At 42.3% G+C, this 14,566-nt stretch overlaps 1 protein-coding gene across 1 annotated transcript in view; it reads left to right on the forward strand.

The window, feature by feature from the left end:
* Positions 1 to 14,566, forward strand: part of LOC122553181 (spermatogenesis-associated protein 7-like) — a 92,612-nt gene that overhangs the window by 23,135 nt on the left and 54,911 nt on the right. Inside the window, exon 3 of the mRNA XM_043696768.1 lies at positions 12,327 to 12,419. Coding sequence (XP_043552703.1) covers positions 12,327 to 12,419 — 93 coding nt within the window. The remainder of the gene's footprint in view (positions 1 to 12,326; positions 12,420 to 14,566) is intronic.

Raw genomic sequence — 14,566 nt, forward strand, 5'->3', positions numbered from 1 at the left:
CCACCGACCATCCGCGCCCCTGCCCCTGTTCTACCCGGATACCCTGTCCCTGTTAGCACTCCGTCATGCCTCTCCACCTCCACCCCATTCCAGGGCAGCCAGACTGGATACCAACACCAAGATTGTTGCTGCCTTGGAGGCGGGGGTGGGGGGAGAGGGTGAGTCATAAAATACCATAAACACACATGCACCAACATACACATTTTTACTGCGACTTTTTGACAGGTTGCTCCTTTGCCCTGTACAGGACAATGTTGGGGAGATTATCTGGGGAAGGGCAGTTCAGAGTGTACACCCTGTGTAGAACTCCAGAGAGAGTTTGGGGAGAGAGAGAGGGCAGGAGGTCAGTCATTTGGAGACGGTGCCTGGACTCCCATTGATGTCTATGACCGTTCTCAGCAGCATTTCAGTAAGCCGAGGTCATTTTTAATCATCGTAAACAAAAGATGTGATTAGTGTTGGAAACACCTCTTCAGATAATCCAAAATTCAGATAATTGATATTTGGATAATCGAGGTTCCTCTGTGTTCTATCACACTCCTGACTTGTGCCTTGCAGATGTTGGACATGCTTTAAGAATCAACAGGTCAGTTATTCACTGCAAGACGTCCAGTGTCTGACCTACTCTACTGGCCTCAATACTTATATGAATTGTCCAGTTCAGTTTCTGGTCAATGGTAACCCCAGGATGTTGATAGTGAGGATTCAGTGATGGTAACACCATTGAATGCCACTTGGGGGAAGTAATGCTAAATTCCATTAACAAAATAATGCACCATTAAAGTTCATTTAAAGTTTGTGATGCTCATGAAAGTTGTTTATTCATGAAATAAAAGTGTTACCATCAATGTTAGAACATCAGTGGGAACAACTCTGTATACATGAACATTGTCTGCATTAATTCATTATGATTTAAATAGGTAGTGGTTTTTTGAAGACATTTTTCCACTTCTGCTCTCCCATGATGAAACAGAGCCTTAACAGAAAGGAATTGATTGATTTTCAGTGTGGATGGAACTAAATTGTCAGAGAGTTGATTACCATAGAGGGCTTTGCACAGATCCATCAATTGTAGAGAGATTGAATGCAGTCCTGTAGGAAGGGAAATTATGTAACATGAAACTCACAAAATTCTTACAGTAAGTGACAGGATGGATATAGATAGGATATTATAGATAGGGGTGACAATCAAGGCACAATTTCAGGATAATCTCAGGTCTTTTGCATCTGAGGGGAAATAGCTTCACTTGGAAGGTAGTGAAACATTGGAAATCTCCATCCCAGAAGCCAGTGGAAGCTCAAGCATTGATCAGGTTCAAGGCAGAGATCGGTAGGTTTCTTGAGACTAATTCTCTGAATTCAATTCTGTTTTCCACTTGCATGCCCATACTGCCTGCCTATCTATTTTACAGTGCAGTCAACTGATACTACCCTCACTGTTTGCCACAAAGATGCCCACATTTTGAAATTCTACTCTGTATTCCACAATCTAGGTTTTGAAAATACATATACTTTATACATATAAAAATGCAGTGGCTTGAGTACTGACCCATGGGGAACACTACAGCTTACTATCCTTCAGTCTTAAAAATAACTATTTCGCACAACCTTCCACCATCTCCTCTGGCAGCTTGTTCCAGGCACTCACCAACTTTTGTGTGGGAAAACCTGCCTTCTTTTTTAATCTCTTTTAAACACATCTCTTTTAAACTTCCCCCCAAACCTTTGAGCCTGTGTCCCCTGATAACTGACCCCTCCACTCTGGGAAAATGCCTTGTACTTTCCGTTCTATCCATGCTATTCACAATCGTAGAAACTTGTATTAAGTCATTCCTTCAACCTCCTCAATTCCAGTGAAAACAAACCCAATCTATCCAATCTTCCTTCATAGCTAAAATACCTCATACTATGCAACATCCTGGTAAACATCCTGTTAATTTTCCCAACAGTGACTGGGATACACTTAATGTCAGAGGTCTGGATGGGGTAGAATTTGTAAGAAGCGTCCAGGAGAATTTTCTACAACAGTATGTCAATAGTCCGAAGAGTGAAGGGGCCGTATTGGACCTGGTACTGGGGAATGAGCCAGGGCAGGTGGTAGAAGTTGTGGTAGAAGATTTCTTTGGGAACAGTGACCACAATTCTGTAAGTTTTAGAATACTTGTAGATAAAGAAGAGAGTAGTCCCAAGGGAAGAGAACTAAACTGAGCCAAGGCCAATTATATCAAAATTAGGCAGGAGCTCGGAAATGTGGATTAGACACAGCTATTTGAAGGGAAGTCTACATTTGAGATGTGGGGTACTTTCAAAGATAGGTTAAAGATAGTGCAGGGTAGGCATGTCCCATTGAAGGCAAAGGATAGGAAGGGCAAAATTCGTGAACTGTGGATGACAGGAGAAATTGTACGACCGGCGAAGAGGAAAAGGGAAGCATACATAAGGTCTAGGCAGCTAAGAACAGAATGGGCCCTGGAAGAATATTGGAGGAGTAGGACAAGTGTTAAACGAGGAATCAAGCGGGCTAAAAGGGGTCATGAATTAGCTTTAGCGAGCAGAATTAAGGAGAATCCCAAAGCATTTTATTCTTATATAAGAAGCAAGTGAGTAACTAGAGAAAGGATTGGTCCACTAAAGAGTAAGGAAGGAAGGCCGTGTGCCGAACCTGAGAGAATGGGTGAGATTCTGAATGATTACTTTGCATCAGTGTTCACTGAGGAGAGGAACATGATGAATGTTGAGATTAGAGATAGAAGTTTGATTAGTCTGGATCATGTTGACATAAGTAGAGAAGATGTGTTGGGTAGGCTAGAAGTTATTAAGGTGGACAAATCCCCCAGGACCGGATGGGATCTATCCCAGGTTGCTGAGGGAGGCGAGAGAGAGGAAATAGCTGGGGCCCTGACAGATATCTTTGTGGCATCCTTAAATAAAGATGAAGAGCCGGAGGACTGGAGAGTTGCTCATGTTGTCCCCCTGTACAAGAAGGGTAGTAGGGATATTCCGGGTAACTGCAGGCCAGTGAACCTGACGTCGGTGGTGGGAAAGTTGCTGGAGAAGTTACTGAGGGATAGGATCTATTTATATTTAGAAAAGAATGGGCTTATCAGTGATAGGCAACATGGTTTTGTGTGGGGGGATCGTGCCTTACTAACTTTATAGAGTTCTTCGAGGAAGTAACCAAATTGATAGATGAAGGAAGGATTGTTGATGTCATATACATGGACTTTAGTAAGGCGTTTGATAAGGTTCCCCATGGTAGACTAATGGATAAAGTGAAGTCATATGGTGTGCAGGATACTCTAGCTAGGTGGATAAAGAACTGGTTGAGCAGCAGGAGACAGAGAGTAGTAGTTGAAGGGAGTTTCTCAAAATGGAGAAAGGTGACCAGTGGTGTTCCACAGGGGTCAGTGTTGGAGCCACTGTTGTTTGTAATATGCATAAATGATCTGGAAGAGAGCACTGTTGGTATGATCAGCAAATTTGCAGATGACACGAGCATTGGTGGAGTAGCAGAAAGCATGAGGGACTGTCAGAGAATACAGGAGGATATATATAGACTGGAGAGTTGGGTGGAAAAGTGGCAGATGGATTTAAATCCAGGCAAATGTGTGGTGATGCATTTAGGCAAGACTAATTCTAGAGTGAATTATACAATGAACGGAAGGGCCTTGGGAAAAGTTGATGGGCAGAGAGATCTGGGAGTGCAGGTCCATTGTATGCTGAAGGTTGCCGCACAGGTGGATAGAGTGGTCGAGAAGGCATATAGTATGCTTGCCTTCATTGGACGGGGTATTGAGTATAAGAGCTGGCAAGTCATGTTAAAATTGTACAAGACATTGGTTCAGCCGCATTTAGAATACTGTGGTAAAAACAATGACTGTAGATGCTGGAAACCAGAGTCTAGATTAGAGTGGTGCTTGAAAAGCACAGCAGTTCAGGCAGCATCCGAGGAGCAGTAAAATCGACGTTTCGGGCAAAAGCCCTTCATCAGAAATACAGCCTGTATTCCTGATGAAGGGCTTTTGCCCGAAACATCAATTTTACTGCTCTTCGGATGCTGCCTGTACTGTTGTGCTTTTCCAGCACCACTCTAATCCAGACTTTAGAATACTGTGTACAGTTCTGGTCGCCACATTATCAAAAGGATGTGGATGCTTTGGAGAGGGTGCAGAGAAGGCTTACGAGGATGTTGCCTGGTATGGAAGGTGCTAGCTATGAAGATAGGTTGAGTAGGTAAGGTTTATTTTCATTAGAAAATGAGGGGAGACCTGATTGAAGTTTATCAAATCCTGAAGGGTATAGACAGGGTGGATAAAGACAAGCTTTTTTCCAGGGTGAAGGAATCAATAATGAGAGGTCATGATTTCTAGGTGAGAGGTGGAAAGTTTAAGGGGGATACACGCGGCAAGTACTTCACACAGAGGGTGGTGGGCGTTTGGAACACATTGCCAGCTGAGGTGGTAGAGGCAGGCACGGTAGATTCATTTAAGATGCGTTTGGATAAATGCATGAGTAGGTGGGGAGTAGAGGGATACAGATGCTTAGGAATTGGCCGACAGGTTTAGACAGTACATTTGGATTGGCTCAGGCTTGGAGGGCCAAGGACCTGTTCCTGAGCTGTAAATTTTCTTTGTTCTTTGTAAACCTTTTCTGTACCCTCTCCTAAGCATCCATATCCTTCTAGTAGTGTGGTGATCAGAACTGTACACAATATTCCAAGTGTGGACTAACTAAAATTCTATGAAGCTGCAGCATAATTTGCCTATCCTTATACTCAATGCCTCTTCCAACGAAGGCAAGCATACCATAGGCCTTTTTTACTACCTTATCTACCTGCGCAGCCACCTTCAGTGAAATGTGGACCTGTACACTCAGATCCCTCTATATATCAATACTCCTAAGGGTTTTGTCATTCACTGTACAATTTCCATCCATACTTGATCTTCCAAAATGCATCACCTCACATTCCATCTGCCATTTTTCTGCCCATGCCTCCAACTGATCTATATCCTGCTGTATCTTAACAATCCTCCTCGCTATCTGCAACTCCACCATCTTTGTATCGTCCACTAATTAGACCAGCTACAGTTTCCTCCAAATCATCTTTGTAGAACACAAACCAGCAGAGGTCCCAACACTGATCCCTGTGGAATACCACTAATCACGACCCTCCATTCCGAAAAGCATCCTTCCACTGCTATCCTCTGTCTCCTACGGTAAGCTAGTTCTGTATCCATCTTGCCAGCTCACCCGATACCAGGTGACTTCATCTTTTGCACCAGTCTGCCATGAGGGACTTTGTCAACAGCTTTACTGAAGCCCATGTAGACAACATCAATCGCTTTTCCCTCATCAATCATCTTCATCACCTCCTCAAAAAACTCCATCAACTTAATGAGGCACAACCCCACACAAAACTATGCTGTTCTATTTCTTTTAAGTCCATCTGCTTCTAAATGTGTATAGATCTTGTCCCTGAGAAGCTTTTCCAAGAATTTCCCTACCAACAATGTGAGGCTTACAGACTTGTAATTTCCTGGATTATCCCTGCAATCCTTCTTAAACAATGGTACAGCATTGACTATTCTCCAATCCTCTGGGAACCTCACCAGTGGCCAAAGAGGATACAAAGATATCTGTCAATGCTCCAGCAATTTGTTCTCTTGCCTCTGTCAATATTCTGGGATAGATCACATCGGGACACAAGATCTTATCTACCTTAATACTTTTTAAGATGCACAACACCTCTTTGTTTTAAATAACAACTTGGTTTAGTTCAACACTCCCTTCCGTGAGATGGGCCTCCACAAATTCCTTCTCTTTGGTGAATACCGACATAAAGAATTCATTTAGGACCTCACCTACCTCTTCTGTGCTCCATCATTAAATGGTTCCTTAAGTTTCATCTGGTTAATGTCAATGCACTCTTTCATCAACAATGTCTGTTAATTCATCAACAAATGCAACTGTCAAGCACAAATTGCATTTTGCAAATTCAAGCTGGCTCTCCTTAATTAAGTCAAACCTCACCTCATGCCTGATGATTTGTTTCCTATTATTTCCGAAGCCATTCCTGCCATTGATGTTAAATTGATGGCCTGTAGTTATTGGAGTGTCTTTACATCATTTCTTGAAGAAATGTATTACATTTATCACCCTGCAATCCTCTGGCATCACTTCTGTGTCGAGGCAAGATTGTATGATTAAAGAAGGCCTTTCACTGCCTTCCTACTGCAAACTGGGATGCTAACCCTCTACACCAAGTGACGGATGCACTCTCAAGCAAAGGCAAACTTGCAGAAGATACTGCCTCTCAATTTTCAACTGATTCATTACCTCTACTCTTCTACTGATATTTTGTCAGCATCTTCATCTTTAGGAAACATGACAGTCGCATTAAGTATCCTCGTCTTGCCCAGTATTATAACATTTCTGTCTTTAAACATCACCCACTGCTCCATTATCATTTTTTCCTGCTAGTCTTCAGTTTCACTTTATGCTCGCTAGATCCCTACTCATCATTAGATTGCTTCTTATGTTTCCATCACTAATCTAAACCTTATGACTTGATGATCATTCATGCCCAACTGTTCCCATTGGTACCCAATATTCCCTCATAGACATTTGGTCCAGTTGACCCACGTCATTCCCCACTACCAGATCTATTGATGGTTCTATCGGGTTGGATCAAGAATGTACTAGACAAGGAAGGTTATCCTAAACGTATTTAACTTTCTTTTTCTTTGCTACCACCAATATCCTTACCCTTTAATATTAGCCCAATTGACTTTTCAGTAATTGAAGTTCTTAAGTATTACCACTGTATAGTCCTTGTGGATCTATGATTTCTTGTAGATTTGCTCCTCATTCTTTGTCTTCCATTATTTGGAGACCTATTAAACGTATTTGCCCAAAGAGTGGAACTCCATGACCACAGGGAGTTGACAAAATTAATGATATTGAAGCATTTTGGGGCAAACTAAACAAACATATGGAGAAAAAGGCAATAGATGGTAATAATTATACACTTAGATGAGCAAAGTTGGGAGCAAGATGAAAGCAAGCTAAAGTGGAACATCAACACTAGCATGGACTACTTGGGTTGAATGGCCATTTCCTGTGCTGTTTATTCAGTATAATCCTAAAGAATTGGATTACGCAGGAAAGTGATCAAACCGTTCTTACTCAAATCCTACCAAATGGCATCCAGTCTTAAAACAAAACCAAATGAAGAACTGTGGATGCTGGAAATCTGAAACAAATACAGAAATTGTTGGAGAAACTCAGCACCTTAGGCAGAATCTTTAGAGAAAAAGCACAGTTAATGTTTTGAATTCAGTGACCCTTCTTCAGAGCTGTTTGTGGCTAAGAAGGGGTTGGTATATCTGCTGAAGCTGTGGTAAGGGGAGGAGTAAACGATAGGTGGAGATAGCAGTTGGGCAGACAAAGGTAATAGTTAACGTGGAAGAATGAAAAGCTACTAATGGGGAACATTAGTGGCTCATAATGGGCTATTGTGGTGGCAGCCCATGTGATCACAAGGCCTGGGTTTGGGGTTCAGGGGAGGATAAGGAAGACGGTGTTCAGGACCTAAAGTGATTGAACATGATATTGAGTTGTGAAGACAGCAAGGTCCCAGCAGAAAATGAAATATGTTTATTGCAGCTTGTGCTGAGCTTCACTGGAGCACCGCAGCAAGCCTGAGACAGAGATGTTGGTCAAGGAGCTCGGTGGTGTGTTGAAGTGGCAAGCAACAGGAAGCTCAGGGTCATTTATATGGGCAAAATGTAAGTGTTCTGCAAAGTGGTTGCCATGTCTGTGTTTTGTCTCCCCAGTATAGAGGAGGAGCACATTGTGAGTGGTGAATGCAGTAAACTAAATTGAGTGAAGTGCAGGTAAAACACCAGGAAGTTGTGTCTGGGGCTTTTGATAGTGAGGAGGGAGGAAGTAAACAGGCAGGTATTGTACCTTCTGCAATTGCATGGGAATGTGTTTGGGGGTGTGAGGAGGAGTGGACCAAGGTGTCCCAGAATGGTTCCTGTGGAAGACTGACAAGAGAGGGGAGGACATTCTGTGAGGCTAATGGCAGCTAATGATCCTTTGGATGTGGATGCTGATGGGGTGGTAAGTGAGGATGAGGGGGATCCTATCAGTGGTGTGAGTGGAAAGAGAAAGGATGAGGGCCTAATTGTGGAAGATAGCTCAGACACAGCTGAAGGGCCTATCAATCCAGTGGTGGGGGAACTCCAGTTGAGGAAGAAGGTAGACATTTCAGAGACCCCCTTGTATATGCTGGCATCATCGGAACAGAGGCAATGAAGACGGAGAAACTGGGTGAATGAATGGAGTCTTTACAGGTGTGAAGATGTATAGGTCACTATGGACGTTGGTGAGTTTACAGTCGATATTGATGATATCCACCTGGTATTGAGGTGGGCAGGCAAGTCCAATGGACCTCCCTATGTGTCTGCTCCTGGACCAGGCTAAAGTAGCCATTATAAGTCTATACAGTGGCAGTGGAATGGAGGAGGGTACAATAACTCCTGACTTCATACCCTTCTTTTGCAGTTACCACATGCCTATGTGTCTTTGGAGAGGGAAAGCTCAGTGTCTGATGGCATGCTTGAAGCTTTTAGAGGCTGGTGGGCACTGGGTTTTAAGGTGGGCTGGTTGGCACATTACTTCCCCCAGAAATGACACTTCAATTTGATCCCCTCCATTTCGTTCTATTTATGTTGCACTAATGAGCTGTTTTGAATTTGCCTTTTGTAAATTTGGTTCAATTTACTTTTATTTTATCAAAATGGAGAATGTTCAAATGTATACTGTTTGGCTTTTAGTTTTTACAGAAAAGTTTTTAAATGAATATAAAGGAGAGTCATAGTTTTATAGTGTATGCATGGTTCATTGAAATAAAACTCTAACTGGAATATTTCACATGTAGTAAAATAACAGCAGATAGCATAATATTGCAAAATCCTTTGAGATGAGAGGACTGGAGAGTTGTAACTGGCGCATAATTCTTGTACAAGGGCAATTCCGATGTTGCATGTGCTTTACTTCCAAAGTTCATAACTGTGAATGAAATTAGTGCATAACCCACGAAGGATGATAACAGCTTGTCAACTTGGTTAAGCTGATAGCCTTTTTGGAAGTTAGAAAAGTATATAGGTAAAGAAAATATTGTGATTTGACGTACATTTTCAGAAGACATCCAGTGAGGTGCACTTTACAAATCTTTCAACAGATAATTTGTCTTTTGGGTTAACAATTGCTGTCATAAATGTACCTCATATTCCGTTCGATATAACATTTCCCATTGTCTATTATTTAGTTAAATTGCAGTGACCCAGAGTCAGAGAATCGCTATTGCATATATCAGCAATGTTGCAGCTGCCACCATATGTGGTCTCCTATCTTCAACACAAACAGATTTAAAAATTCAAATAAGATGACACATGATTGCAAACCAACAATCTGGCTTGTTTGCAGAAAATATTCATATGAACAGAATGTAGATTTCACTCACCATAAATTGAGAAGCCAAGTACCCCTATTGCTCTTCTATATAAAAACTCATTTTGGCAGAAGATGGAATGATCCACTATGGCACTACAAGCTAAAATGGATAAATTTCTTTAAAAATTTGATGTCATCCTTTAAAGTCCCACTGAAATCAAACAACTTGATCACATATATTTGATGAGTACAAATAATCTATAGAAGCATTCACTCTGTGTAAATAAAAATTGTTAGTTTCAATGTGTCATGCCTGTGAAATGTTAAATTGTTCATCAGTGCACATGGCTGGCTAGCAATGAATTTGGGTGAAATCTCCCCCTCAGAATGATGTGGGATATTGTGGGAATTATGACAGAATTGCATGAAAATTCAAGCGAGGTCTTTTTTGACATCGGGAGCAACAAGTCACATTTTCCAACTAAATTCCACACATTAAGATGAAATTCTCATTATGAAGCAGCAAGAGATCTATAACTAGGATTTTGCTCATTATCAGCCTCATTTTTACCAAATTTCACCTCATTAATATGCAGGCTTCACCTACCAGGTAGAAACTAGATGTCAAGAATTTGTGACATGCAAATCAGCATGGATACCTAGCTCACTACTTGATCCTCCAGACTTCCATCTTGGACATTCGGCACCAACATCTCAGGATATTTTCCGTGGACAGCAGCCACATGCTCTGCACATCCATGGATGCTGTCATCAACACATTCCAGTGACTCTACACCATCATTGCACATCACCAGTCCACTTAATGTCGCTTCTGCACTGCCACACTGCACTTTGGAGTGCACTGGCACTTAACATTGGAATACTGCTGCATGGAGCGTCCCAGTTCACTGTTTGGTCCAAGCTGAAATTCAGGGCGAATTGCTTGCTTTCTTAGCATACACTCATTTAGCGCTTCACAAGATACTCATAGAATTCCTATCTTGCTTTGTTTTCAGCACTTTGCCTCCTCAGCCAGAGCTAACAGGCTCACAGTATTGACTTGGTGTCAAAGCTGGGAAGCGTGTCATGGTTGTCAGCAGTCATCCACTGAGGTGGTGGACATGTACCAGTACAGCACCATATCAGGTCAATCTCACATCTGCATCATGTGCCAGCACCTTATGCTACATGTGTTTCAAAGGTCTAATGGAAGTACTCCTCAATCAAGAGTCATAGAAATGTACAGCATGGAAACAGACCCTTCGGTCCAACCTGTCCATGCCGACCAGATAACCCAACCCAATCCCTCCAAACCCTTGCTATTCATATACCTATCCAAATGCCTCTTAAATGTTGCAATTGTACCAGCCTCTACCACTTCCTCTGGCAGCTCATTCCATACACATACCACTCTCTGTGTGAAAAAGTTGCCCTGTAGGTCTCTTTGATATCTTTCCCCTCTCACCCTAAACCTATGCCTTTTAGTTCTGGACTCCCCAACACCAGGAAGAAGACTTTGCCTATTTACCCTATCCATGCACCTCATAATTTTGTAAACCTCTAGAAGGTCACCCCTCAGCCTCCGAAGTTCCAGGGAAAACAGCCCCAGCCTGTTCAGTCTCTCCCTACAGCTCAAATCCTCCAACCCTGGCAACATCTCTTTGTTCAGCAACACTCCATCGGGCTTTACCATTAAGTGTATAAGTCTTGCTAAGATCTGCTTTCCCAAAATGCAGCACCTCACATTTATCTGAATTAAACTCCATCTGCCATTTCTCAGCCTATTGGCCCATCTATTCCGGGGCCCTGATGCAGTAAGTTGAAGGCAGTCTCCATTGTCAGTCCAGAGGCTTGGACACAGACATTTTTGCCACGCATGGCAGTCAGCATCAAGCTTCTCTCCTTGTAGGAGTGAGGAACTGAATACTAGGCATCCCACCACATATCAGTACCCATTTTGCTCTGTTATGAAAAAAATTCCCCTGGAATTAGAGAATAGAAGGGATTGAGTAAGGTGAAAGTGGGTGGCTACCCACTGTTGCAGCAGGTGGAGCTCAGGAGTTGAGGTATCCCAGTAGGTGAGGGAATTGGGTGGGTAAGAGCAAGTGAAGGAAAATGTCACATGCAATAGTGAGAGTGGTACAGAATGAGTTTTGGTGGGAGGTGGGACAGTATCAGAAATAAACTGAATTGGAGATAGCAGAGAGGATGGTGGCATTTACCATAGCAGCACAAAGAAGGTCATTGACCTTATTCTTTTGTTGCTGGACGTTCCTCTAGATGGTTCAGACCACACTGACCCAGGCAAGGTCTGGTGTTGTGGACTCCTCTGCTGATCCTAAGGGAAAAGGACATCCCTCCTCTGCAATACCTCAATGCCTAGACCTAGGGTCCATGTCTGCAAAGCATAGTGCCAGTTTCCACTGACCTATCATGGCCAGAGCAAATGTGACAAACCATGCAGAGCAGCTCAGTACTGACAGTGTTTAACTGAGTATACTTTTAAAGACAATGCATGCACTAGGGATCCTATTAGTGATGAGTCCTTCTGGCAACTGTGAGTGGGTGAATCAGGCTAGCATCAGACAAAAGGGCACCATAGGGGTATGTAGGTAGTTATTGAGGTGTATTTGGGATCAGATCATGAAAAGACCCTTTAGACCTCCAAGAAACTTCATAAAAGTGAGTTTACCAACATATGGAAAGGTTTAACCCATAATTCCATCTATATAGGAAACAAAAGGAAGTAATTGGTTTTAAATTATGTGAAGTAGGCTTTAAAAATGTCATTAGGTGACCTTCATTCAATAGGTTTATTACTTGCTGATGAAGAATAATGATCACTGTGTGTTACTTTGTTTCTTCAGCATTTTGTTTGGGATCATCCTGCAAGCTATCCACACAGTTTATCATTCAAGATCATATGGCTATGCATTACAAGAGGCTACAATCAGCCAAAGGTATCATAGATAATATGTAAATAGCTGTGTTGATTTGTGGCTATGCATTAGGCAAAAAACATTATCAAGCATTTTCAATTTTGCTAATATGATACAAATATAGATTCCTAATGCTACAAGGACAAAATATTTGCTGAAACTATGCAAAAACATCTTTAATTATTTGTGCCAACTGCTCCCATATCAGAAAGGAGCTGTGTAACTCAACATGCAGAATTTAAACATTTGTATATGAATATTTGAGAGTATAGCATTGATTTTAACTTTGACTAATAGATTTGTAACAGATAATAGCAGTTTATTTGTCTTTTATACACCCTCCCCATTTTCTTCACCATTGAAACTGCATTTCATAGCCACCACTGAAATTTAAAATCACTTCAAATATTTGTTCTATTGTAGCCTTCAACCATAATCATAAAAGGGTTATATTAGAAAATAAAAGAATGAGACCGTAAATGATTTTCTGACTGACATTTTAGAGCCTGCATTAACTGATACACTTTAAATTAGTTAATGCCAACATTAAAGTGACAGACTGTGCTCAGGGCTTTGTGGTACAGTGATATCCCTATGCCTGGCTTCAAGTCCCACTGCAGGATGTGATGGCCACAGAGCTTTAACTTACATAACATAGCAATCAGGTTGATTTAAAATAAAAATCTCTATCAGTGTCAGAGAATATTGCAACAGAAACCTTTCTGCCCACATCCCAATCCTCTAAAAGAGCTTCTTGTTTAATTCCATTCCCTTCATCCTTTTCCTTGATAGTTATCCCTTTACCTTCACTCACTTGTCCAATTTGTTTCAATAGGCTAATATGGATTTTGCTATAGTCACTACGTTTAGTCCTAATATTCCAAGTTCTTACAACTTACTGCATAAAAAAATTGTTGTAACTTCTAGCCTCATTCTTCTGAAAATTTGTCCTCTAGTTGATAACTTTTAGACCATTAACTGTAGTGTTTTTCTCATTTTTTTAATCAAAACCCCCGCAAATTTGAATATCTATTCTGAACTTTTGGTTAAAAAAAAGACCCACTTACACAAACACAAATTGCTGGAAAAAGTCATCAGGCCTGGCAGCACCTGTGGAGAGAAAGCAGAGTTAACATTACAGGTCCAGTGACCCTCTTCAGAACTCAACGTTACGAGCTTTAGGCCCAATTACTCGATTTCGACTTATAAGTAAAACCCTTCATCTTAAATATCATCTTAAAGTATGATAATTAATCCCAGAAATAGAATCTTTTCACAGGTTGTCTCAGTTGCCCACAATAATCCCCACTAGAAGAAGCGTGAAAAACTTAGTAAGACTGTTTCAGCATTTCTAGATTAGAGTGGTGCTGGAAAAGCACAGCAGGTCAGGCAGCATCCGTGGAGTAGGAAAATCGACATTTTAGGCGAAAGCCCTTCATTAGGATTGAAGGCAGGGAGCCTCCAAGATGGAGAGATAAATGGGAGCGGGGGTGAGCTGGGGAGAACGTAGCAAAGAGTACAATGGGTGATTGGGGGTATGGATGAAGGTGATAGGTCAGAGAGGAGAGTGGAGCAGACCACATCATCCGCCGTCATTTCCACCACCTTCAAACGGACCCCACCACCAGGGATATATTTCCCTCTCCATCCCTTTCTGCTTTCCACAAAGACCATTCCTCCGTGACTACCTGGTCAGGTCCACACTCCCCAACAACCCACCGTCCCGTCCTGGCACCCTCCCCTGCCACTGCAGGAATTGCAAAACCTGTGCCCACACCTCCTCCCTCACCTCCATCCAAGGCCACAAAGGAGCCTTCCACATCCATCAAAGTTTCACCTGCACATCCACCAATGTCATTTATTGTATCTGTTGCTCCCGATGCAATCTCCTCTACATTGAGGTGACCAGATGCCTTTTTGCAGAGCGCTTTAGGGAACATCTCCGGGACACCCGCACCAATCAACCCCAACGCCCGTGGCCCAACATTTCACCTCTCCCTCCCACTCTGCTGAGGACACGCAGGTCCTGGGCCTCCTCTACTGCCACTCCCTCACCACCCAGTGCCTGGAGGAAGAATGTCTCATCTTCCGCCTCAGAACATTTCAACCCCAGGGCATCAATGTGGACTTCAACAGTTTCCTCATTTCCTCTTCCCCCACCTCCCCCC

Source organism: Chiloscyllium plagiosum, chromosome 9, assembly GCF_004010195.1.
Source record: "Chiloscyllium plagiosum isolate BGI_BamShark_2017 chromosome 9, ASM401019v2, whole genome shotgun sequence".
NCBI classification, from domain to species: Eukaryota; Metazoa; Chordata; class Chondrichthyes; order Orectolobiformes; family Hemiscylliidae; genus Chiloscyllium; species Chiloscyllium plagiosum.